Below are 26,554 nucleotides of genomic sequence, written 5' to 3'. Positions count from 1 at the left end.
TCCACAAAAAAAAAATTATTGTATAGATGAATTTGTATCTTAGGTTCTTCTTTTCTGATGTCTCCTTTTTCCTGCGATGATGAAATTAAATTTATTTCTCCTTCTTTGTTCTTCCTCGCTTCCCAATGGTGTGGTCAGGCTGCTATGGCCGATACCTCCTAGGAGGGCTCGGTTTCCACACTCCAAAGCCGCGGGGTGATCCTGTCCACTAAGGGACCTCGGCAACGGCCCCTCGAGGACAGGGGAACCCCCTTTTCTAGGATCGGTCCATCTGGGCCCGATCTGATCGCTGGGGGCGACCTTTGGAGGGGTAAAGGGGGCTTTGGAGACAGAACCCTGTCCCGAAGCCTCCGCGGCAGCCCCGGTCCAGACCGGAAGTCCCGTTAGTTTCTTCCATATTTGTAATTCTTTGGGTGTTATGTTTTAGTCATCATGTCAAACAGGGAGTTCAGTGTGAGCGTTGGTGTTGGCTGGAGGATTGTGTAGTAGATTATTTTTCCGATGAGGCCATCTCTGTAGTGCGCTGTGGAATGGGTATTGATGGTTGGTTGGTGTTCTTCTTCCACAATTTTATTAAGGTGGTTTGGCTTGATGAAGTCATCTTGATACTATTCCAAATGAAGTCCAATATGGTCATACAATTTTAAGTAGTATTAGGTGTTATTAATTGTGATAGGAATTTATAAACTTGATTAATAAGAAATAAATGATAAATATAAGTATGTTAAGAGAAGGATTAAGAGAAATAAGATATAGTAGGAGGAAATGCGGGTATAAAAATATGGTAATAGGGGGGTTTTACACATGCGTCGAGGAGAGTAGACGCTCCGCTGAACACTCCTCAAATGAGAAAATAAACATTGGATTTTAAACCCCATTGAACCTCTTGGAGTCTCAAATAAATTGGACTAAGCAAAAAAGTTAAAACTTTGGAACCTGAAAATACCTTGGGCTTATCGAAGGAGAGCAGAAACAACGTGAAAACAGCCTGCATTTGGAACTGTGAGTAAAAAATAAGTTAAAAGGAGGAGGGAAATGGCGGAAGCAGTTGGAGTAGAACTCACAGAGAGAATGGACGCTTTGATGAAAACTTTTGTTATGGTCGGTCAGCAGTTGAAAGAAATGCAGGAGGTGGTGGTTAAGACTGAGACCGAGTTGCAAAAAGTGAAAATAGAACAGCAAGAAGTGAAAAAAGAAAAGCAAGCCCAGGGTATTAGGGTTTTAAAGATAGAAGAAGGAAGGGAACAGGACCGCCAATGTATAAATATGCTGGAAGATAGATTAAGAAGAGCAAACTTATATCTGAGAGGGTTTAAAGCAGATTTTGCTGATGGCAGAAATATGATCCAAAATATTCAGCAATGGTTTAAGGAGTATAAGATTGAAATTCAGGATCACCAAATAGAATGTGCACACTGGGTTTTTGGAGCGCGAAGAGACAGGAATCAACGAGACATCGTAATTAAATTCCTCTCAGAAAAAACAGCCGAAACAGTCTATAAAGAGCTAAGGAAAATTACCAACCTTAGTTTTAAAGGAGCCTCGATCCGGGTTTTGAAAGATTTGTCGGTGCAAACTTTGCAAGCAAGGAGCCAGATGCGTCCGATTGCAGAAGCCTTGTTCAAGGGAAACATTCATTTCAGCTGGCAATATCCGGCCATTATAATGGTTTTTCAACAGGGGAAAATGTACCGAGCAAAGTCGTTGGAGGAAGGGAAGGAGATGCTGGTAAAACTTGGTTTGAATCCAGATTTAAAGCAACAGGCAGAAAAGGCAACAGAGGCGATTGAAGAGGGGGGTGCAACAGGAGGAGAGGGGGTTAAAAATCTTTTTGAACTTCTGCAATCAACATTCCCCATTAAGGAATTTGAACTGAAAAGGCAAGCTCTCTTGGAGAAAGAGAAAGAACCACCAGATTCTTCCAAAATGGAGACAAGAGTTACAAGGCAAAAAAAGAAATGAAACGTTTGTAAAATGTTTTTGTTCTGTTTGTTTTATATAGTAAGAAAAAGGCTAAGGTTTGGTCCTGATTCAATTTAATATCTGTTTTAACTTTAATCAAATTAAGGGAGACTTGGGGAGGGGAGTGTGGGGTTTTATTTCCTTTTTTAAAGAAAGGGTGTTAGGGGGAGGAGCAACAGTTTCGGTGGAACTGTGCCCTCAATGGTTCCTGACCAAAACAGCAGATTTTCCCCCCGCTTTTCTCTCGTTGTGAGAGAAATTCAGGGGGAGGCACCTGGGTGGGAAGATTCTTTTATAAAAATGAAGAATTTAACAGAACTCTGGGTTACAGGAGGGAGAAACGTTAAATGGAAATATTATGAGTGATCGAACAATTATGGCATTAAATATAAACGGTCTTGCATCGCCTCTAAAAAGGCACAGACTATTGAAATTAGCGAAAGAAAATCATGTGGATTTTTTATTTCTCACTGAAACCCATAAGGGATGGAAAAGAACGGATAAACTGATATATAGCAATGAATGGGAAGGTATTTTTGAATCTAGAGGAAAAACAAATAGTAGGGGAGTAGCCATATTAATAAATCAAAGGAACCCATTTCAGGTGATACCAACAAAAGGGGACAAAGAAGGAAGATTATTATTTGTAAAAGGAAAAATAAATCAAATTATAATAACACTAGCGGTAATATACGCTCCAAATGTAAATGCTAAACAATTTATTATGAATGCAAAACGTAAATTGGATTTATTTTCAGAAGGGATGGTGATATTTGCTGGGGATTTCAGTGTAGAAATAATGGCTAATAACAAAGAAAAGAAACAACTAAATTTAAATAGGTTAAATATGATAGACCTACATGCTGATAATTTAAATAGAGGAACATATTATTCTGTAAGACATAATAGGTTTAGTTGTATTGACTATATATTTATGAATAAACCAGGAAACATTCAAATTAAAAAAGCAGAAATTAAGAGTAATTGGATATCTGATCATGCACCCATAACAGCAGTCATAAAAATAGACTCCATTAGTAGACAAAGAGAGATATTCAGGAATTTTATAATATAAATGAAAACGGTGAAATGAGGCAATCAATTATTTGGGACATGAAGAAAGCAGTTATTAGGGGTAATTTAATCAGTATGGAGTCTTATATTAAAAAAAGTTGGGGAATGGAAAGGGAAAAAAGAATAAGGGAAATAGAATTAATAAGAGAAGATTTAAGAATAACAAGAAATAAATAATGGAATGATTTGTTAAAACTTAAACAAAGACAATTAAAGGATATAGAGGAAGAACAATGGAATAATATGAGAATGACGGTAAAACAGAGAATAGAAATACGGGGGGGGAATCAGCAAAACAAATGGCGAATTATCTCAAAAAGAGAAAAGAAAAATTAATAATAAATGGTTTAAGAGACAAAAATGGAGTAATGAAATATAGTAATAGAGAGCTAGAAAGTGTAATGAGAGAATTTTATACAAAATTGTATGAAAAAGAACATGTTATGTTACAAGATATAGAGGTTAAAGAAAGGTTGAATGAAGAAGAAAAACAAATGTTAAATGCAAATATAACAAGGGATGAAATAATTAAAATGGTAAAAGGGTTAAAACCTGGTAAAGCACCAGGCCCTGATGGATTTACAGGAGAATATTACAAAACGTATATAGAAATTTTGCTACCGCATTTGGAGAGATTGTAGAATAATGTCCTCACAACATTAGATGTTCCACAAACATGGAAGAACTCTGAGATTGTAACAATTCCTAAACCAGATCGAGATTTAAAAGAACCTGGTTCCTATCGCCCAATTAGTCTACTAAATCAAGATTATAAAATCTTTATGAAAATTTTAGCAAACAGATTGGAAAATATACTACCAAGAATAATTGGAAAGGATCAGTATGGATTTATAAAAGGAAGAAGAATATATGAACCCATTAGAAATATAATGAATGTGCTGCACCATGCTACTGGAACTAAAAGGAAAATGGGACTATTAAAGTTAGATGTTTATAAAGCTTTTGATAAAATAAATCATGATTATTTATTCCAATTATGTAACAGTTTGAATATGGGGAAAAGGTTTTGTCAAGTAATAAAAGAAATATATAAGGAAAATATAGCCTATGTCAGAGTGAATGGAAATAGAACGGAGAAGATAGAAATAAATAATGGAACCAAACAAGGATGCCCCCTATCCCCGATGCTTTTCGCAATGGCAATTTAAACAGTAGCTAATAAAATAAGAAAAGACAAACAATGGAAGGGATATCAAATAGGGAACATGGAATTAAAATTAAACCTATTTGCAGATGATGCTATAATAATTACAGAAACACCAGTAGATATGATTAAGAGAATGATTATAATACTTCAGGAGTTCAAAGACCAATCAGGATTAAGAGTAAATATGGAAAAATCAGAAATAATTTGTTTAAATACCAGGCCTAAAGAACAAATTGAAATACGGAAGGTATCAGGTTTAAAACTGGGGAATAAGAAAATGAAATATTTAGGAGTATGGTTATTAAAGAACCCGGGGAAAATGGTGGAATTTAATTATAATTTAATATGGAAAAAAATTCAGAAACAAATTAAGAATTGGGGAAATAAAAATTTGAGAAGATTGGTTAGAGTAAGAGCATTAAAAATGATGATTATCCCAAAAATGTTATATATATTACAGGTAATGCATGGAACCTTCCCAATAAGGAAAATAAAAGAATGGGATACTAAATTAAATGCTTGGATAGAAAGTAATAAAAGATCAAGAATTTTAAAAAATGGTTGATAGCCACGGAAGGCGAGGGAGGTTGGGGAAATCCAAGTCTGGAGTACTATAGGGTTGCATATCAAATAGATAGATTAATGGAATTACAATTATTAGAAGAGAAACCATGGGTAGAATTAGAAAAAGAAATTAATGATATTAAGAATCATGAATTATTATTTAGGAAATGGAATAAGATAGAAATAAATAGATTAATGGACCCAACTAAAGCGATTATAGAAAGTTGGATGAAATGGCAAGGTAAATTAAAAATGACAAATTCTAAATTAGCAACGCTGCATGTGATAAATATAAAGAAAGAAAGTAACCTCACAAAGATAATATGGAAATTAAGGGAAAAAGGTATACAGAGAATAGAACAGTTATATGAAAAGGATGGAAGGATCAATAGAAATGAAATAGAGAGATGCCTTGGACAACGAAATTGGTTACAAGTTAATGCAATAAGTACGTATTTAAGTAAAAAGGAAAATATAGAAATATTCCTCAAACAAGAAATAAATTTAGAGAAGATATTAAGGGAAAAGAGTAAGAATATAAAAGCACAAGCAGGTAATAGGGAATTATTACAAGCAGAGGAGCAAGTAATAAAAGGACTGATGAAATATTGGCAGGATGAGTTAGAAATTGATGAATGGGATATGGAAGGCATAATCGAAAATATTAAAAGAGTTAAAAATACAAGGATAAGAGAGATGAGAAGAAAAATTTTACATAAATGGTATTATATACCAGTATAACTAGCACGCTTTCAAACTATGATGAAAGGAAATTGTTGGCATGGATGTAAGGAAAAATGAGTATTTATGCATATGTTTTGGGAATGCAGTAAAGTCCAAAATTTTTGGAAGCAAATACAAACGGAAGTAAATAAAATTACGAATAGTGACTGGAAATTAACCAAGGAAGCAGCACTATTGATAAAAAATAGTGAGGTAAAAGAATATGAAGAAATTAAAATTGCAGCAATAGAAAGTGCCCAAGCAACTATAGTGCTTGGGTGGAAAGATGCTAATAAATGGACGCTAAAAAATTGGTGCAGGTACAGGGTGGATCATATTCACTACGAAATTATGGAAATTAGATTACATAAGTATAATGAAGAGAAATTAGTAGCAACAATGAGGCGGTGGGAAAAGGTTAAAAATCATATATTAATATTAGTAAGCGATGCAAATGTAAAATATAAACTTCAATCACTGTATAAAGAATGAGCAATGTAACCCGTTGCTGAGGTAAATGAAAGATATAGAATTGAATCTTCCCTGGTGGAGGGATATATGATTTTGTTTGTTTGGTGATGGTACACACATTTATGTTTTGAATTTATGTTTTATCTTTTTGTTAAAATTTAAAAAAATCAATAAAATTTATTTATAAAAATAAAAAATAAAAAATAAAAATATGGTAATATTGAGGGAGATAAGATGATCAGGTAGGAAAAAAGGATCAAAGGTTCAAATATCAAATATCAAATAGTATGTCTAAAGTATGAAATATAAAGATATTAATATAACAAGATATTAAGATATTAATATAACAATATAATTAGTGTAGATAGTAATATCAACAATATCAACAATTTATTCAGTAATAACTCTTAATAATAAAACTAATAAATATTATAATATGAGTAATCAATTCATCACCTCGAGGCTCGACTACTGTAATGCTCTCTACATGGGGCTACCTTTGAAAAATGTTCGGAAACTTCAGATCGTGCAGAATGCAGCTGCGAGAGCAATCATGGGCTTTCCCAAATATGTCCATGTTACATCAACACTCCGCAGTCTGCATTGGTTGCTGATCAGTTTCTGGTCACAATTCAAAGTGTTGGTTATGACCTATAAAGCCCTTCATGGCACCGGGCCAGATTATCTCAGGGACCGCCTTCTGCTGCACGAATCCCAGCGACCAGTTAGGTCCCACAGAGTGGATCTTCTCCGGGTCCCGTCAACTAAACAATGTCACTTGGCGGGACCCAGGGGAAGAGCCTTCTCTTTGGCGGCCCCAGCCCTCTGGAACCAACTCCCCCCAGAGATTAGAATTGCCCCCACCCTCCTTGCCTTTCGTAAGCTACTTAAATCCCACCTCTGCTGTCAGGCATGGGGGAATTGAGATCCTCTTTCCCCCTAGGCCTTTACAATTCTATGCATGGTATGTATGTATGTATGTTTGGTTTTTATATTAATGGGTTTTTAATTGTTTTTAGTATTAGATTACTATTGTACACTGTTTTATTGTTGCTGTTAGCCGCCCTGAGTCTCCGGAGTGGGGCGGCATACAAATCCAATAAATAAATAAATAAATAAATTCAATGAAAATGGAGATAGAAAAGAAAAGGAAAGAGACAAAAGAAGGAAAAGAAAACTAAGGATAGTCCAACATTCAAAATATCAGGTCTTTAAATACAAAAATAGAAACAGTTGTATATAAAGAGCTTAATGTGTATGTTCAATTGCACAAGATATTCAGTAGTAATCAGAAAATCAATTCTTCACTATTAAATTAATGTATTTAAATGTTACTGTAGGTTATTAGAATACTTAAGAATATATAGAAATAGGTAGAAATTTACTAAAATTGTAAAAAGTTGTAAGACTTATGAAATATAATAAATTATATTATTGGTATTATTAATCAATTATTAATAACTAATTAATCAATATAAGATATAAAGTTAGTTTGTATATTTTTATAGGGTTAATTTATCAAATATATGTATATATAAAAATGCTTAACTTCTATTAATTCTATTTCAAGTTAATCCAAAATAATAACGTCTCAACTTAATTTAAGTTAAAAAGTTAAGGTAGTATATGTCTAAAGTACAGTACTTATAATATCATTTGGGTTATAAAAGGTCCTATAAATGTGGAAGATTCAGCAAATCAGGTAATCCATAAGGTAGTGAAGTAGTTCAATAAATAGTTCAACAGGTGGAAGATGAAATGTTCTTGGTAGGAAGTCAGAAAGTCAAAAACTCAGATGATTGCAATACAAGCGTATCCAAATGTTCTGAATGTATAGAAGAAAATTAATTAGTCCCACGATTCAGCAGTTGCTCGGTTGTTGTAGATAATATTGGTTAAAATGTCTAAAGGAAGATCAGTTAATATAAATCCGGTTGGGATAAGTAATAACAATAATGGTAGTCCGGATAGTCTGGATCTCCAAATACGGAGTTAAATAGTTAAATAATTAAATAGTTAAGGAGTTCTCAAACTAATTAAGTCCCAGAAAAGCAGGAAAGAATAAAAAAGAACAGAAATTCCAGGAATTGGGGGGTAGTGGTGCAAAACAGACGAAGGTAGAGAGGGTGGGAATATTTCGGTTGTTATAAAATCAATGTGGCCTGATTCATTCCATTCAAAATAGTCAGGATGTTACTTCAAACAACGACAGCAGTCTTGAGGATAACTCCTTTCTCTTACCTTTAACACGTTCTAAAGTCTTTCTCCCTTTGTGATCAGTACTCAACAGTCAACAGTGGGGCGATAAGAAAATAGAGCTGGTATCCAACAAAAAGTGTATTATTTATGTCTGTTCCGGCTATTTATGGCAGAGTCATTACCGCCATGCTTCTGTGAAGAATCGAAATCGCCGCCTCTTATTTGGTTAAGATCTTACAAAACCCCCCCAAAACAGTTCTCAAATCACAAAGGGGTTACTTTCTTCAACTCTCAAATTCCAAATACCACTCACAATCTTTCACTTATAATCCCAAAGAGTGCTCCGTTGTTACTGCGGCTTCCTCTAATGAAACAGGAACGCCGTGCTTCCGGATCTGCCAAAAAGACAGATCTCTTCAAGAGATGATCAGGAGGGTTTCCCCACTCCCTGAGGGGCCCACCGGCCACCCCCAGGTACACCCTACCTGTTAATGACTACTTCACCTTCAACTGCAACAACACACGAGCATGAAATAGATTTTAACTAAATGTCAACCGCTCCAAACTAGATTGCAAAAAATACGAATTTCAGCAATAGAATAATCAACGCCTGGAATGCACTATCTGACTCTGTTTTTTACTTCTAACCCCAAAACCTTTAACCTTAGATTATTTACAGTTGACCTCTCCCCCTTTCTAAGAGGTTTGTAAGGGGCATGCATAAGCGCACCATAATGCCTACTGTCCCTGTCCTACTGTTCTATTGTTTTCTATCATTACTTTTTATCATTACTTATCTAATGTTTTATTTGTACAAATTACCATCCTATAAACATTTGACAAACAAACAAATAAATAAATAAATAGCCATCTAGGAGCATAATATCTGGGTTGTTCCCCATTGTAATTTGAAATAATATTAATTTTAAAAAGAAGTTAAACAGAAATTACATTCAAAATTTGTCCACCGCTGTCCACAATGTACATTGTGACTTCCACATTTCTGGCCACACTTTTCCCTCCTTTTTCAAATTCTCCTCTTTCTATTGTGATATATAGATCATTTCTCATTTCACCTATGGGAGAAAAAAATAAAGCAAGTTAACCAAAATAAAAATATCACCTCAGTGATATAAATAATAATAATAATAATAATAATAATAATAATAATAATAATAATAATAATAATAATAATAATAAATAATAATCATCATCATCATCATCATCATCCCCACTGATAGGTACGCCTTGTCGTGGTAGTGGGGCTTGTGTGCTTCAATGAAGCTGAGAGCTGTGCCGGTGGTAGTGTAAACTACTGGTAGGTCTAACCTTGCCGGAGTGGTCAAAGCAGAGGAGCCAGACTAAACGTACCTAACCCATTCAAACTAATGGAGAGACAAAACAAAAAGAAGTCCATACTGGCTCGGTCGTCACTCAGGATAAAAAGGACTGCGGTGGCTCCTGTGGAACCTGGGCAGCCATCGACAAATGAGCTACAGGAACAAAACAAACAAAGCTTACAAATCAAAAAGCGGCAGAAATTCTCAATGTCAGAGAAACGCACAATCATGAAGTGTTATTATAACTCGGAGCCTGAAAAACGTGGATATCAAAGACGGATGTACCAATTATGAAAACAAGAATATGTAGACTCAAAAATAACGGAACTTCGACTGGCCGATCAGCGATGACTCATAACCAGGAACCAAATGTTCAGTGAAGTCGAATTAGAAGAAATACAGAACATTTGCAAAATAGAAACACCAAAATCTGATCTGGCACCAGTAGAAGTTCCAATAAGATCTGGAGTCACTGCACAACTGGAACCTGATGAAAACTTGGAAAGACAGCAAGAAGCTGCAGATGAGACACTTGGCACTATGACTCAAATGCAGCAAGAACTGAAGGACCAAATACTTGCTCATGCAGGGTCCAATGCAGAGCGAAAGAGACTGCCCACCTTAAAAAACATAAGCAAGAAACGACTTGCCCCACTGATGGAAGATATTAACTCTGCACTTGCATCTGTCAATGTAACTTCAATTGAAGAATTGAATCAGCTTGCCTACAGTACAGCTGTGATAGTAACTGAAGAACTAGGGTTAATGCAACAGAAACCAATCGGAAAACCAACTGGAAAACCAAAATGGGAAATCCGACTAGAACTGAAAATCAAAAGCTTGAGATCAGATGCAAGTAACCTGAAGAACATTAAGGAGCAAAAACTGAACAATCAGAAGATCAAAGACTATTTGACAAAAAAGTACTGGCTTAGTACAAGAAAGACTGAGGAAGCTCTGGAAATTGTAAAGCAGCAGATAACAGCAACAGCCAGAAAAATTGAGCAATATGAAGCTAGGATCACCCAGTACAGGCAGAATCTAACGTTTCAATCCAACCAGAGGCAGTTCTACCAGAACCTGCATCAGCAAACAGTAACTTGAAGAACACTAAGGAGCAGAAACTGAACAATCAGAAGATCAAAGACTATTTGACAAAAAAGTACTGGCTTAGTACAAGAAAAATCAAAGAAGCTCTGGAAATTGTAAGGCAGCAGATAATAGCGACAGCCAGGAAAATTGAGCAATATGAAGCTAGGATCACCCAGTACAGGCAGAATCAAACATTTCAATCCAACCAGAAGCAGTTCTACCAGAACCTGCATCAGCAAACAGATAAGAAAATTGAAAATCCAGAGGTGAAAATAGCAACAAAGTTCTGGATAGATCTCTAGGAGGTCGAAAAGGACTATAACAGGACTGCTGGGTGGATAAAGGAGTTTGAGAAGGAATTCTCAGGGAGCAATATGTAGCAGCTGGAGATAACACCTGAAATGATTGCAGAAAGAGTGAAGAGGGTAAAGAACTGGACATCCCCTGGCACTGATCAGGTGCATGGTTTTTGGCAGAAATACCTGACCAGCCTGCATGCAAAAATGGCCGAATTGTTCAACAAAATGCTGCAGACAGGAAATATCAGTGACTGGCTTACAACTGGCAGAACATATTTAATACAGAAAGACACAGCGAAAGGAGCCATACCAGGAAACTACAGGCCAGCATGTTTACCAACCATGCTCAAACTGCTGACAGGTATCATAGCTGACAGAAGTCAGGACTACCTAGAAGAAAATGACATCATGCCAGTGGAGCAAAAGGGCAATAAAAGACAAGTAGAGGTACGAAAAACCAGCTTCTAATTGATAAAATGATTTCGGAGAACTGTAAGAACAGGAAAACAAACATATACATGACCTGGATTGACTACAAGAAAGCCTTTGACTCATTGCCACACAGCCGGATCATAAAATCCCTGGAAGTCATCGGAGTCAATGAAAACATCAGGAAATTCATAGAAAAGGCGATGAAATATTGGAAGATTGAGTTTTTCGTTGCGAATGAAAGCTATGGACTGATCAACATCAGAAGGGGCATCTTCCAGGGGGATTCTGCATTGGTTGCCGATCAATTTCCGGTCACAATTCAAAGTGTTGGTTATGACCTTTAAAGCCCTTCATGGCATTGGACCAGAATACCTCCGAGACTGCCTCCTGCCGCACGAATCCCAGCGACCGATTAGGTCCCACAGAGTGGGCCTTCTCCAGTCCCGTCAACTAAACAATGTCGGTTGGCGGGCCCCAGGGGAAGAGCCTTCTCTGTGGCGGCCCCAACTCTCTGGAACCCCCCAGAGATTAGAACTGCCCCTACTCTCCCTGCCTTCCGTAAAGTTCTTAAAACCCACCTTTGTCGTCAGGCATGGGGGAACTGAAACATCTCCCCCGGGCACGTACAATTTATGTATGGTATGTTTGTGTGTGTGCTTGTTAGTATATCGGGGTTCTTTTTAAAACTTTTTTAAATATTTAAATTTATTTGAATCTATTTGGATTTGTACGATTTGTTTATGCCTGTTGTGAGCCGCCCCGAGTTCACGGAGAGGAGCGGCATACAAATCTAAATAATAAATAAATAAATAAATAAATAAAATTCTTTGTCCCGATTGCTATTCATCATTGCTATAATCCTGCTGTCACTCATCCTACAGAAAACAAACCTAGGCTGCCAAACTGCTAAGAATTCACCAAAAATTTCACACCTGCTGTATATGGATGACCTGAAGTTGTACGGAAAATCAGAAACTGAGATACAGTCACTAACCAACACTGTGCGAATCTTCAGCAATGACATCAGCATGTAGTTTGGCCTGGATAAATGTGCCACAGCGGCACTGAAAAAGGGGAAAATCACTGAAAGTGAGGGCATTGAAATGCCAAATGGTCAAACCATCAAGTGCCACCAGCCAGAAGCGTACAGATACTTGGGCATCATGCAACTGGATAATATCAAACATGGCCATATGAAAACTGTGATCAGCAAAGAATACATCCAGAGGACCAGAAAAATTTTGAAGAGCAAACTGAATGGTGGCAACACCATCAAGGCTATAAATACTTGGGCCATACCTGTCATTAGATACACAGCTGGCATAGTGAACTGGACTCAAGCAGAGCTGGACAACTTGGACAGGAAAACTAGAAAATTAATGACAATCCATCATGCACTACACCCCCGCAGTGATGTTGACAGACTGTATTTACCAAGGAAAATAGGCGGCAGAGGACTTTTGCAAGTGAAGCAGACAGTGAAAAAAGAGAAGCATGCATTAGCTGACTATGTGAAGGAGAGCAAAGAGTCAGCGTTGATGGAGGTCAACAATAGGAAGCTTCTCAAGGTGAAGCAAACTAAGGACCAGTACAGAAATACTGTAACTCAGTGCCAGGACAGTTGGCGGAATAAAGCATTGCATGGCCAGTTCTTGGAGAAGATTGAAGGCAAGGTGGAAAAAGAAAAGACCTGGTCATGGTTTACAAGTGGAACACTCAAAAAGGAGACAGAAGGACTGATACTGGTGGCACAAGAACAGGCCATTAGAATAAATGCTGTCAAAGCCAGAATTGAAAAATCAACAGACGATCCAAAGTGCAGACTGTAAAGAAACAGATGAAACAATTGATCACATACTCAGCTGCTGCAAAAAGATCGCACAGACTGACTACAAGCATAGACATGATGCTGTGAAACAGATGATCCACTGGAACTTGTGCCGGAACTACCATTTACCAGTGGCAAAGAACTGGTGGGATCATAAGCCCGAAAAAGTGGTTGAAAATGAGCAAGTAAAACTACTGTGGGACTGACCAAATTCTGAAGCATAACACACCAGACATCTTGATTGTGGAGAAAAAGAAAGTATGGTTCATCAACATCGCAATCCCAGGGGACAGCAGAATTGAGGAGAAGCAGCTAGAGAAATTAGTGAAATAAGAAGATCTAAAAATCGAGCAGCAGTGAAAGTGGTCCCAGTGGTACTTGGCACGCTGGGCGCAGTGCCAAAGGATCTCAGCGGACATTTGAAAACCATTGGAATTGACAAAATCTCCATCTGTCAATTGCAAAAGGCCACTTTACTGGGATCGGCAAACATAATTTGCCGCTACATCACTCAGTCTTAGGTGCTTGGGAAGCGCCTGACTGGTGATGAAATACGAAATCCAGCATAGTGATCTCGTTTGCTGTGTTGTATTGACATAATAATAATAATAATAATAATAATAATAATAATAATAATAATAATAATAATTATTATTATTATTATTATTATTATTATTATCATCATCATCATCATCATCATCATCATCATCATCATCATCGCAAACTGGCCATCAAAACTATGTGATTATGAATGTAATATGTGACAATTGTATGAACAGAGTAATCCTTCTTTACCAAGGTTGTGCACACACAGAAACGTTTAGATTGAGATTACTTGTGAATAACTACTCAGCCACACACAGACATACTAACTTGAATTAAAGTTTACTTTGAGAAATAACATTTTATGATAAACAGTCTAAAGTCATACATATAAGTCAGAATAACAATCCAAATATTAAGTATATAGTCTTTTTTACCAGTTTTCTTTGTCATAATCAGCAAACAAAAATATTAAGCCTTAAAAATTTTTAGTTGTAATACATAACTACAAGACAGAGAGATTGCAGAGAAAGTGCAGAGCCAAACCTATTGGTGAGCAGCCATTAATAGTAAGTAGACAGATAAAGAGAAACAGAGAGGGTGACTCAGAGAAAAAGCTTCTGGCAGTTTGCAACACCTGCAGCCAATATATTGCCAACCCAACAGTTATGGACAGAGTCCTAACAACAATGATACCCATTGTCATCGAGGCATTTGGCACCATGTTCAAAAATTTTACAAAGTACATCAACAAAGTACTGGAGAAAATAATTAAAAAACAACTTTGCCACTACCTAGAAACAAACAACATTATATCCAACAGCCAGCACGGGTTTGTCAGAAACAAATCATGCCAAACCAACCTCATATCATTTTTCAACACCATAACCAAATCAGTGGACCAACATAACGCAGTAGACCTCATATACTTGGACTTCAGCAAAGCTTTTGATAAAGTTGACCACAATCTCCTAATCCACAAATTAGAAAAAAATGGGGTAGGTTAAAACACATGCAGATGGATAAACAGTTGGCTGTCCAATCGTACGCAGCGAGTTGTCCTCAAAGGTTCCAAATCCACATGGAAGAAGGTAGGCAGTGGGATACCACAGGGTTCCGTCCTGGGCCCTGTACTCTTCAATATTTTCATCAATGACCTGGACGTGGGAGTAGAAGGGGAACTAATCAAATTCACAGATGACACCAAGCTGGCAGAGGTAGCCAACACCCTAGAGAACAGGCTCAAAATACAGAAAGATCTAGACAGATTAACACTATGGGCCCACACTACCAACATGATGTTCAACGTCGACAAGAGCAAAGTCCTTCACCTTGGTAAAAAAAAAACTAGACACACATACAGCCTAGGAGAAACCCCACTTAGCAGTAGTGACTGCGAAAGAGATCTTGGAGTCTTGATGGATAATCAACTAAACATGAGCCAGCAATGTGCAGCAGCGGCCAAAAAAGCCAACACCGTCCTAAGCTGCACCAACAGAGGGATACACTCCAAGACCAGGGAAGTATTAATACCACTCTACTATGCCCTGGTCAGACCACATCTGGAGTACTGCATCCAGTTCTGGTCACCACACTTCAAAAGAGACATTGAAACTCTGGAGAAGGTGCAGAAAAGGGCAACCAAAATGATTAGGGGACTTGAAACCAAGTCTTACGAAGAGAGATTGCGGGAACTGGGCATGGACAGCCTAGAGAAAAGGAGGGCCAGAGGGGACATAATAGCTGTATACAGGTATATGAGGGGTTGCCACAGAGAGGAGGGGGTCACTCTATTCTCCAGAGTACCAGAGGGCCGGACGAGGAACAACAGCTGGAAGCTGACCAAGGAGAGATTCAACCTAGAAGTAAGGAAGAACTTCCTGACGGTCAGAACGATCAACAATTGGAACAACCTGCCTGTGGAGGTTGTGAATTCCCCAACTCTGGACACTTTCAAGAGGAGATTGGACTGCCATTTGGCTGGGGTGCTTTAGGATTCCTGCTCAGGTAGGGGGTTGGACTTGATGACCTGCATGGTCCCTTTCAACTCTAACAATAAATAAATAAATAAATAAACAAATTGCAGCTTCCTGCAATAACAGCAGTGGAAGTGCAAAAGACTGTGCTACTTGGAACATAGTATGTTTTAAGAAGATACTTGGTTGACAGGATGCTGGCAGCATCCAGTATCAACCATCAGCGCCAGTCAATAATATTTGTGCTTTATTTTTAAATGTTCAGTTGACTGAGTTTTTTTGTTTAAGGAATAAAATTTAACAACAACAAAAAACACCCTGAAATACAATAAACTTATTAGGAAGATGAATTTGATTAAAAATAAGGACAAATGGAGGGGGTGGTGAAAGGAGGGGAAAGGGAAGGGGAAGGGGAAAAATTGGAGGTGGATGAAAAAGAGGAGGAGGAAGAGGAGGAGGAGGAGACTCTACATATTCTTCTAAAATGTAATCTGATGTTCCTGTATGACTGTCCAGATGTTAACTTCAAAGCAGTTACGGCTTGCAGCAGCTATCTTTCCATTTCTCAGATTCCCACACAGTTTGAGAGAGGGGGAAGTCTGGAATGTCAACACAACAACAGACCATCCCATGAGAACCAAGATAATCTCAATAGGTGCCGGCTAGGTAAGGGGAGTCACCAAGGAGATGCTACAACACCTAATTGAACAATGTGACCTATGACCATGTGGGAGGGAACTATCTATTCTTTAATTATACTGAAACCGCAGGAAATATTTAGAGCTGATTTCATTTTCACCCATGCCGAAATGATGTACTCAATAAAGCTGAGTTGGGTTCATTAGCAGGAACCTTGACAGTATAGCAGGTTTCCTTTTTTAAAAAGCCTATATAATTTTTACATCAGGTACCAGCAAAGATATTTAGAATTTGCAAAAATGCAGAGGTAATGCATGTGGTCAAGATACCAATACTACTTAGTTTCAGTTAAAATCATATTTTTCAAAATAGAAACAAGAAGCAGTACAGTAATTTACAGTGTGTTCATATATTTATCAAACTATGATGCAAAACATGGAGGGCAGGAGGGAGGGAGGAAGGATTTGTTGAGCTTTCTGAATTGGATACAACTTTTGTACAAGCAAGTTCTTTTTAGGAGAGGTTGAAGGAGAAGATAAACACGACTTGGAATACAGAAAAAGTATTGACAGGTTAGACAGCAACAATTTTATAGTTACAGACTTTATTTATTTATTTATTCATTCATTCATTCATTCATTCATTCATTCATTCATTCATTCATTCATTCATTTGTCCAATACACAATACATATGGAAGAGAATAGATATGAAGTAATATATATAAAGATAATATGTAAAAATAGAGAAGATATATGAAAGGAAGAAAATATATATGATATATATATATATGAGTCTGCGGAGAGGGGCGGCATACAAATCCAATAAATAAATAAATAATAATAATAATAATAATAATAATAATAATAATAATAATAATATATGAGATAAAGAAAAGACAATTGGACAGGGGACGAAAGGCACACTAGTGCACTTATGTACGCCCCTTACTGACCTCTTAGAAACCTGGAGAGGTCAATCGTGGATAGTCTAAGGGAGAAATGTTGGGGGTTGACACTATTGAGTCCGGTAATGAGTTCCACGCTTTGACAACTCGATTGTTAAAGTCATATTTTTTACACTCACGTTTGGAGCAGTTAATATTAAGTTTGAATCTGTTGCGTGCTCTTGTGTTGTTGCGGTTGAAGCTGAAGTAGTCATTGATCGGTAGGACATTGCAGCATATGATCTTGTGGGCAATACTTAAATTGTGTTTTAGGCGCCGTAGCTTTCTAAGCTTTCTAGACCCAGGATTGTTAATCTATTTTCGTAGGGTGTTCTGTTTCGAGTGGAGGAGTGAATGGCTCTTCTGGTGAAATATCTTTGGATGTTTTCAAGGGTGTTGATGTCCGAGATGTGGTATGGGTTCCAGACAGATGAGCTGTATTCATGGATGGGTCTGGCAAAAGTTTTGTAGGCTCTTGTGAGTAGTGTGAGATTGCCGGAGCAGAAGCTACATAGGATCAGGTTAACAACTCTAGAAGCCTTTTTGGCGATATTGTTGTAGTGGGCTTTAGCACTTAGGTCATTTGATATTAGTATTCCAAGGTCTTTTACTGAATGTGGGTTGGCTGTGAGAATTTGTTTATTCAGTTTATATATGAGGTTTGGATTCTTTTTGCCGATGTGGAGGGTAGAGCATTTGTTGGTTGATATTTGAAGTTGCCAGGTGTTAGACCAATCTGAGACAAAGTCAAGGTCTTTTTGGAGAGTAAATGTGTTGTCAGTTGTGTTGAAAAGTTTTATATTGTCGGCAAAAAGAACAGAGTTGCTTGCGATATGATCGCAGAGGTCATTGATATAGAGAATGAAAAGAGTAGGACCTAGTATGCTGCCCTAGGGAACACCACTTTTGACAGGGACAGGGGTGGAAATAGCACTTCCAATTTTGACAACTTGTTGCCTGTTTGACAGGAATGCAGTTATCCAGCTGTGGAGGAATCCTGAGATGCCATAGGATTTGAGTTTTAGGAGTAGTTTGTCGTGGACCACTGAGTCGAAGGCTTTGCAAAAGTCAATATAAATTGCATCAATGGATTTTCCTTGATCTAGGTGGGTAGTCCAAATGTTTTTGAAGTGAAGTAGTTGTAGGTTGCAGGATAATTTCTTCCTGAATCCAAATTGTTTGTTAGAGAGTAGATTATTAGATTCTAAGAAAAGGATGATTGATTGATTTATAATTGATTCCATAATTTTACATGAGACGCAGCATAGTGATATTGGTTTGTAATTGTCAACGAGAGAAGGGTCTCCTTTTTTGAAGATGGGGATGACTATTGCTTTTGACCATAGCTTGGGGAGTGTGCTGGTCCTGAAGGATTTTTGGAAGATAATGCTTAGAGGTTCAGCTATAGCAGAAGAAAGCTTTTTTAGGAAGTATGCACAAAGGCAGTCTGGTCCAACTGATAGGGAAGGTTTGAGGTCACGGATTGCTTTTTCAATGCGGTCTACAGTGAAGTTGATTTGAGTTAGGTTGTTGAGAGAGTTTGAGGTGCGATTTGCAAAGATGGGGGATGAGCCATTACTGTTAACAAAGACAGAGACAAAGAAAGAGTTGAAGAGGTTAGCTTTGGATGGATCATCTTGGTATTCTTTGTTGTTGGGTCCTACGAGAGGTGGTATAGGTCTAGAGTCATTGAGTTTGTTGTTGATGAAGTTGTAGAAGGTTCGGTTAGATTTGGTGCGAAGGTTTCTAAGCATAAAACTTACAGGAAAGATTTAATGAACTCCATCTGTGTAGTCTGGAGGACAGAAGGGAAAGGAGGGGACACAATTGAAACATTTAAATATGTTAAAGGGTTAAATAAGGTCCAGGAGGGAAGTGTTTTTAATAGGAAAGTGAACCCAAGAACAAGGGGGCACAATCTGAGGTTAGTTGGGGGGAAGATCAGAGGCGATGTGAGAAAATATTATTTGACTAAAAGAGTAGTAGATCCTTGGAACAAACTTCCAGCAGACGTGGTTGGTAAATCCACAGTAACTGAATTTTAAAATGCCTGGGATAAGCATATATCCACCCTAAGATAAAATACAGGAAATAGTATAAGGGCAGACTAGATGGACCATGAGGTCTTTTTCTGCCGTCAATTTTCTATGTTTCTATGTTTCTATGTTTTCCTCGTTTGCTGTGATAGTTGAGACATTCTGCTTTTATTTGCTGGTATATGCTTTTGTAGTGGCTTTTGAAGTTGGTTACTTGGCAAGCTAGTGGAGGAGCTGTTGATGGGAGCCCAAGCGAGCGAGACCACCCCACTGGTGATCACATGGCTGAAAGTGCAGCTGGGGAAGCCCACTCTAACAGAGACATGGGAGAAAGCGGCGATCAGGGGAAGCATCTTCCTCGCAGATGAATCCTGGTGGAGGAAGGCACTAGAAGAGTACAAGTCAAGCTTACCATGGTGGCACCTATGTACACGGAGGCCCTCACTGTGGAGGGAAAAGAGAATGGTAGATTGGAATGAGCTGAGGGAGTGGAAATATTTGGCTACACTTCAGATCTCTTGGGTAGAGCAGCTGAGAGAATGGTTCAATTAAACAAGAATTTGGGGTGTAGCACCTTTGTACCAGATGAAGGTAACAGAGGAGGTGATCCACCAAGCCAGCCAGCCGCATCTGGGAAGATGGAGTCCAAGTCCTCCTGTCAAATTCTGCTTCACCAGCCTGAAGTTTTGACTTACAGCAAGGCGGGAGCCCAAAGAAAGCCACTCCAGAGCAGCAAGCAGTGGAGACCAGAGCCAGAAGCCCTGATCTTCACCTGCAGCAGCGATGAGGGCGAGTTCCGGCCCCGGCTAACAGGAGCCGGGAGCCATCAGGAGCAGTTAGCCCAGCTTGGTAGCCACCAAAGCCCCTCCACACAGCCCCAGGTAGTATCAGGCTACTTCCACCACCCAGAGCCGAGTGGAATCTGGGATATTGGCACTGCTACTCACTACATGGAGCCTCCTACCCTGGCCATCACATTCGAAGGCAACCCTGACATACTGCACATACTGAGGCTTCCCCAATCAGTTATAAGAGTGGTACCAGGCTGCCACAGAACTGGATGTGGAACTGCGAGCCTGCAGGCTGGAGAGCGACGGTGAAGTGAGGATGTAAAAAAGCTAAGAAAGCCTCAGCCATACTCACCAGTGCTCTCATGAGTTCAACTCGAGCCCACATCCAGTGCTTCCAATGTGGTTAGTTGAGGCACTGAGCAGCCAAATGCTTGGCAGCTGCGCCCAAACCAAAAGTGGTGCCAATGGCAAAGCCAAAAAAAAAAAATCACCATTGAAACCACTAGAGAAATCCAGTTTGGGACACCAGGTTGTTGAGATCCCCTCTTCCCCACCTGAGGGAGAGGGACTCCTGCTGAAGGAGACCAGTCACCAGTGGTGGGCAGCAGGCAGGACAGGGTGGAACCCAGTTCCATCAGCGGATTTGAAGATGAGTGCACAGCTCCAGCTGATCGGTGGCTGTCACTTCCTGGATTACTGGTCTCAGCTCAGCTCTTCTTTTTTCCCCTACTGATGCTGCTGTGTCTGTGCTCCTTGCTTTTTTCCTCTTTCCTCCTTCCTGGCCTTAGACGAGCTTCCCTCTCTCCTGCCTGTCTCCTGTCCAGCCTCATGCGGCCACCTCCTGCCTCAGATGCAAGCAGAAGGCGTGGATGGAAGCAGTGCTGGCAGCATTTCTGCTTCTGGCACCATCCATTTACTTAGCCTGAGGTGGGGGGTGCAATCCAGGAAGGAGAGCGTGGGAAGCACGAAGCAAATTGTCACCCCAGTGAGTGACACTGGTAAGGTTATAAGTCAAGGACTTAACAATTCACTTGAACGATGATGATCGTTCAAGCCACTCCCACCAGATCACATGGCCAGCAAACCACTCCTACCTAGTCACATGACCATTAAGCCACACCCACAAAATAAGCCACACCCACAGTGTGGCAGTAAAAAATTTAACTGCCCATTACTGCCAGTCACCCACCTCTTATTGATTGATTGATTGTTAGAGTTGAAAGGGACCATGACGGCCATCGAGTTCAACCCCCTGCCCAAGCAGGAACCCTATAGTACACCAGTCAAGTGGCAGTTCAATCTTCTCTTAAAAGTGTTGGAGTTCACAACGTCCGCTGGTAGGTTGTTCCATTGGTTGATTGCTCTGACCGTCAGGAAGTTCCTCCTTATCTCCATGTTGAATCTCTCCTTGGTCATCTTCTAGCCGTTGTTCCTCGTCCGGCCCTCTAGTGCCCTGAAGAATAAAGTGATCCCCTCCTCTCTGTGACATCCCCTCATATACTTGTAGACTGCTATCATGTCCGTTCTGGCCCTCCTTTTCTCTAGGCTATCCATGCCCAGTTCCCTCAGTCTCTCTTCATAAGTCTTGGTTTCCAATCCCTTAATCATCTTGGTTGCTCTTTTTTGCACCTTCTCCAGAGTTTCAATGTCTCTTTTGAAGTGTGGTGATCAGAACTGAATACAGTACTCCATGTGTGGTCGGACCAGGGCGTATTATATGATATATATTATATGATGGCGAGGATGCGGGAGAAATAGACCTGAGTGAGTAGAGCAATCCACGCTTTCATGAGCGTCATGAGAATTGTGATTCATATGAGAATTGGGAGCTCAAAGGGAGTTTGAGGCCCTAATAGACTCAGGGTGCACCCGATGCTTAATAAGCCTGCTTACATTGTTGAAACTGGGAAACTGGGCAAGGAGGATATACAGGGCCATGCGGTTTGAATAAACTGATGGCTCACTAATAAGAGGGCCCTAGCAACCCATTTGACTGAACCTGTGATGTTGGAGATGGGTCAGCACTGGTAGATGATCCAAAGAATTTACTTTATTATCATTGCACCTTGTACAACGAAATTACATTCCATCTTCAGTGTACATTATAACAATAAAAACAAAAAGCTGTCAGCCTCTGCTTCTCTTCATGACCTGCTTGCCTCAGCTGTCATAGTAATGTAGGGTGAGGGCATCATTACAGAACTTATGGGATACTCTTAAGGCTTACATTAGAGGTACACTATAGCATACACAATTAGAAAAAGCAAAACAAGATGGCAGAAGCATCATGAATTAACAGATAATATAAAACAATTGGAAATTAAATTGGCTATAAACATGAATTAAATTTGTTGGATTAATGAGAAAATTACCAGAATATTAAATTAGCAAAACAGAGCTTCTTTGAAAGTGCAAATAAACTGGGCAGATGACTAGCATACAAAATTTAAAAAGAAAAAGAAAATAGGATAGAAACATAGAAGATTGATGGCAGAAAAAGACCTCATGGTCCATCTAGTCTGCCCTTACACTATTTCCTGTATTTTATCTTAGGATGGATATAGGTTTACCCCAGCCATGTTTAAATTCAGTTACTGTGGATTTACAACTACGTCTGCTTTGTTTCAAGCATGTACTACTCTTTCAGTAAAATAATATTTTCTCATGTTACTTCTAATCTTTCCTCCAACTAACTTCAGATTGTGCCCTCTTGTTCTTGTGTTCACTTTCCTATTAAAACACTTCTCTTCTGAGCCTTAACATATTGAAATGTTTCGATCATGTCTCCCCTTTCCCTTCTGTCCTCCAGACTATAGAGATTGAGCTCATTAAGTCTTTCCTGATACGTTTTATGCTTCAGGCCTTCTACCTTTTATGTAACCCGTCTTTGGACCCGTTCTATTTTTTTTATTTTTTTATTTTTTTATTTTTTTATTTTTTTATTTTTTTATTTTTTTATTTTTTTATTTTTTTATTTTTTTATTTTTTATTTATTTATTTATTTATTTATTTATTTATTTATTTATTTATTTATTTATTTATTTATTTATTTATTTATTTATTTATTTATTTATTTATTTATTTATTTATTTATTTATTGGATTTGTATGCCGCCCCTCTCCATAGACTCAGGGCGGCTAACAACAGTAATAAAAAACGTCATATAAATCCAATACTAAAACAACTAAAAAACCCTTATTGTAAATCCGAACATCCCTACAAACAAACATAGCATGCATAAATTGTATAGGCCTAGGGGGAAAGAATATCTCAGTTCCCCCATGCCTGACGGCAGAGGTGGGTTTTAAGGAGCTTACGAAAGGCAAGGAGGGTGAGGGCAATTCTAATCTCCGGGGGGAGTTTGTTCCAGAGGGCCGGGGCCACCACAGAGAAGGCTTTTTCCCTGGGCCCCGCCAAACGACATTGTTTTGTTGACGGGACCCGGAGAAGGCCCACTCTGTGGGACCTAACCGGTCGCTGGGATTCATGCGGCAGAAGGCGGTCTCGTTGATACCCTGGTCCGGTGCCATGGGCTTTATAGGTGATGACCAACACTTTGAATTGTGACCGGAAATTGATCAGCAACCGATGCAGACTGCGGAGTGTTGGTGTTACATGGCCATTTTTGGGGAAGCCCATGATAGCTCTCGCAGCTGCATTCTGCACGATCTGAAGTTTCCGAACACTTTTCAAAGGTAGCCCCATGTAGAGAGCATCTTATCTTTTTGTAGGTGAGGTCTCCAGAACTGAACACAGTATTCCAAATGTGTTCTCACTAGCGCTCCATACAGAGGAATCACAATTTCCCTCTTCTTGCTTGTTTGGACTTTTGGACTGAACCTGTTTAAATTAAAGAATTTAAGAACAAAACCAATGAACTTTAAATTTAAAGAGCTCTCTGCTCCCATTTGTTTCCTCTGTCTGTCCTTACTGGAAGAAATATTAATGCAAAAACCTTTTGAACAATCTACCTTAGATAATTTATTTTGAATTGTGATTTCGGATTTTGGACTTTGGACTGTGATCTGTGACAATGGACTTTGGATTGTGGGCCTGAACCTTTTGGGGGTTTTTTCCTCTTTTGACTAAAATTTTGAGATTACATTCATTGGTAAATTCTGATGTAACCCTGTGAACTTCATCCGGCCCCACTTCCACAACAAAAAGAAAAGAAAAAGAAAAGAAAAAAAACCAAATATAAAATACAGGTTACTTAAGTTTACTAGGTTAAACCTTCAAGGATTCCAAAGGGAATATTTCCTTTCTTCTTTCTTATTTGTTTTCTTTTTCTTTTTCTCTCTCTTCGGGATAGAACTATTTATAGTGAATATAGTGAATATATCTCTGGCTAAAATAATTTAATGAATTTCTAATTTATATTGATTATTGTATTCAACTGATTAATTAATTGTTATTTCATATATTTTACATATTAATTGATAGTACAAACATTTTCTACTTATTAACTAATTGACTTAAAGTACTTTAAAATTTATATTTATAACATTTTTATAACATTTATAGAATAATGTATAGAGTATATATATAAAGTATTTTTCTATTTTTAAAAGTTTCGACATTATTTTTATTTTCTTTTTATTCCTTTCCTTGGACTTGCTGGGACTATTTTTTGTGTGATATTAGAGGCATAAGGATACTTTTTATATTTTTTATTTTTCTCTATTCTTTGCTTTTTCTTATAAAATAAAGAGACTTGGACTATTTTATTACCGTAGTATTTGAATTTGGAAATTATACTGGACATTGGGTTTGGACTTATTTTTACTTTTCTTGGATAATTTTATTAGAGCATAATTTAGGTTCACTTTATTTGGACTTATTAGAAATCTTTGGACCCTCTTTTTTTAGATTTATTTTGATATATTTCCCTTTTTGAACTCAAAGTATGTTTACTATAACTACCCTTTGATTAATTTTTTTCCTCATTTTTTAAAATATATTTTTTGAATATTAGAAATAATTTTTCTATTTAAAATAATTTTTCCATTTAAAATAAATTCCTTCCTTTTTCTTTAAAGAGATCTTTAAATTTTTAAATAGGTTCTTCCTTCTTTCCCTTTCCTTTTCTTTCTTCTTTTCTCATTTATTTTCTTTTTTTTAATTTTATATAAAATTTCTTTATTAGAGCTATTCTATATACTATATTATATTTCTTTTTTTCTTTTTAATACTTAGTTATGTGCTAGAGGTCCTGATTCCTTCCCTTCCCCACCTGGTCCCCCCTTATAGGAGTTTTTCTTTCTTTCTTATTTTCCTTACCACCAATTAATTTAAATAATCTTTCTTTGTTTAATAGTACTAAAGAAATAAATTCTGTTCTTTTTCTTTTTCTTTAAAATAAAAACAGTATAAGATATTGATTCAAATAATTGTAGAATATAATAGAAACTTTGGAATATGAAAGGTTCTTACAGGGCACAGAGTGCATCTTCAGTGACAACAACAACAACGACGACACGAAAACAAACAGCTATTCCTTCTTCCACTTCAACTCCCACGCCTAAGGTTTCTCCAACTTCATCACCACTTCAGCAAAGGACCATTAATACAATGCTGGCTAAAGAGAAAGAAAAAGAAAAGCCACCTATGGATACCAACTTCCAGAACATTCAAGAAGCACTAGCAGGTATTCAAGAGCTTGTACAAACGACACAAGCACAGACAAAAATTCAACTTGAAGCGAACAAAGAAATGAAAAAGTATCTGCAAAAAATGAGACAAGAAATGAAGGAGATGAAAGATGAGATTAAAGAAGAAATTAAAAAAGAAATCGCGGAACTTAAGACTGATTTAAGCGCAGTTAAGGGAAATGTTGCTGAAATGGATGGAAACATAAAAGTGATACAACAAAATTTACAAGATAATGAAAAAAGAATGCAAATGACAGAGGGGAAAATCCAAATCATGGGACAGAGGGTGGAAGAATATGAAGATCGTAACTATTCAGCTCGTAGAGATTTTGACACTGCAATAACCAACTTAGAACTCCAATCCGCGTCACACCTATCTGAGGTTCCAAAATATTGATGAAGAAAGAGATGAAGATTTATCCGCAAAAATGGCAGAAGTTATAGGCAGCATCATGCAGATGGATCTGACTGAATTGATAAGAGAAATCGATGAAGTTTACCGAGTCCAGACTGGCTATCTATCTATCTATCTATCTATCTATCTATCTATCTATCTATCTATCTATCTATCTATCCATTCATTCATTCATTCATTCAATTTTTATGCCGCCCTTCTCCTTAGACTCAGGGCGGCTTACAACATGTTAGCAATAGCACTTTTGTAACAGAGCTAGGCTATTGCCCCCACAATCCGGGTCCTCATTTTACCCACCTCGGAAGGATGGAAGGCTATGTAAGACGTCATAATCTACCCAGAGAAGTTCATATTAAGTTTTCAAGAAGAATTATCAAAGACGAGATACTGAGACTGACAAAAAATG

At 38.0% G+C, this 26,554-nt stretch overlaps 1 protein-coding gene across 1 annotated transcript in view; it reads right to left on the bottom strand.

Annotated features, from left to right (window-relative positions):
* The window catches only part of DOCK4 (dedicator of cytokinesis 4), an 826,344-nt gene that overhangs the window by 569,037 nt on the left and 230,753 nt on the right, over positions 1–26,554 (bottom strand). Inside the window, exon 15 of the mRNA XM_070755516.1 lies at positions 9,113–9,237. Coding sequence (XP_070611617.1) covers positions 9,113–9,237 — 125 coding nt within the window. The remainder of the gene's footprint in view (positions 1–9,112; positions 9,238–26,554) is intronic.

The sequence above is a fragment of the Erythrolamprus reginae genome, chromosome 6, assembly GCF_031021105.1.
Source record: "Erythrolamprus reginae isolate rEryReg1 chromosome 6, rEryReg1.hap1, whole genome shotgun sequence".
In the NCBI taxonomy this organism is placed as follows: domain Eukaryota; kingdom Metazoa; phylum Chordata; class Lepidosauria; order Squamata; family Dipsadidae; genus Erythrolamprus; species Erythrolamprus reginae.
The sequence above is the reverse complement of the archived record's forward strand: the minus strand, read 5'-3'. Positions and strand labels throughout refer to the sequence as shown.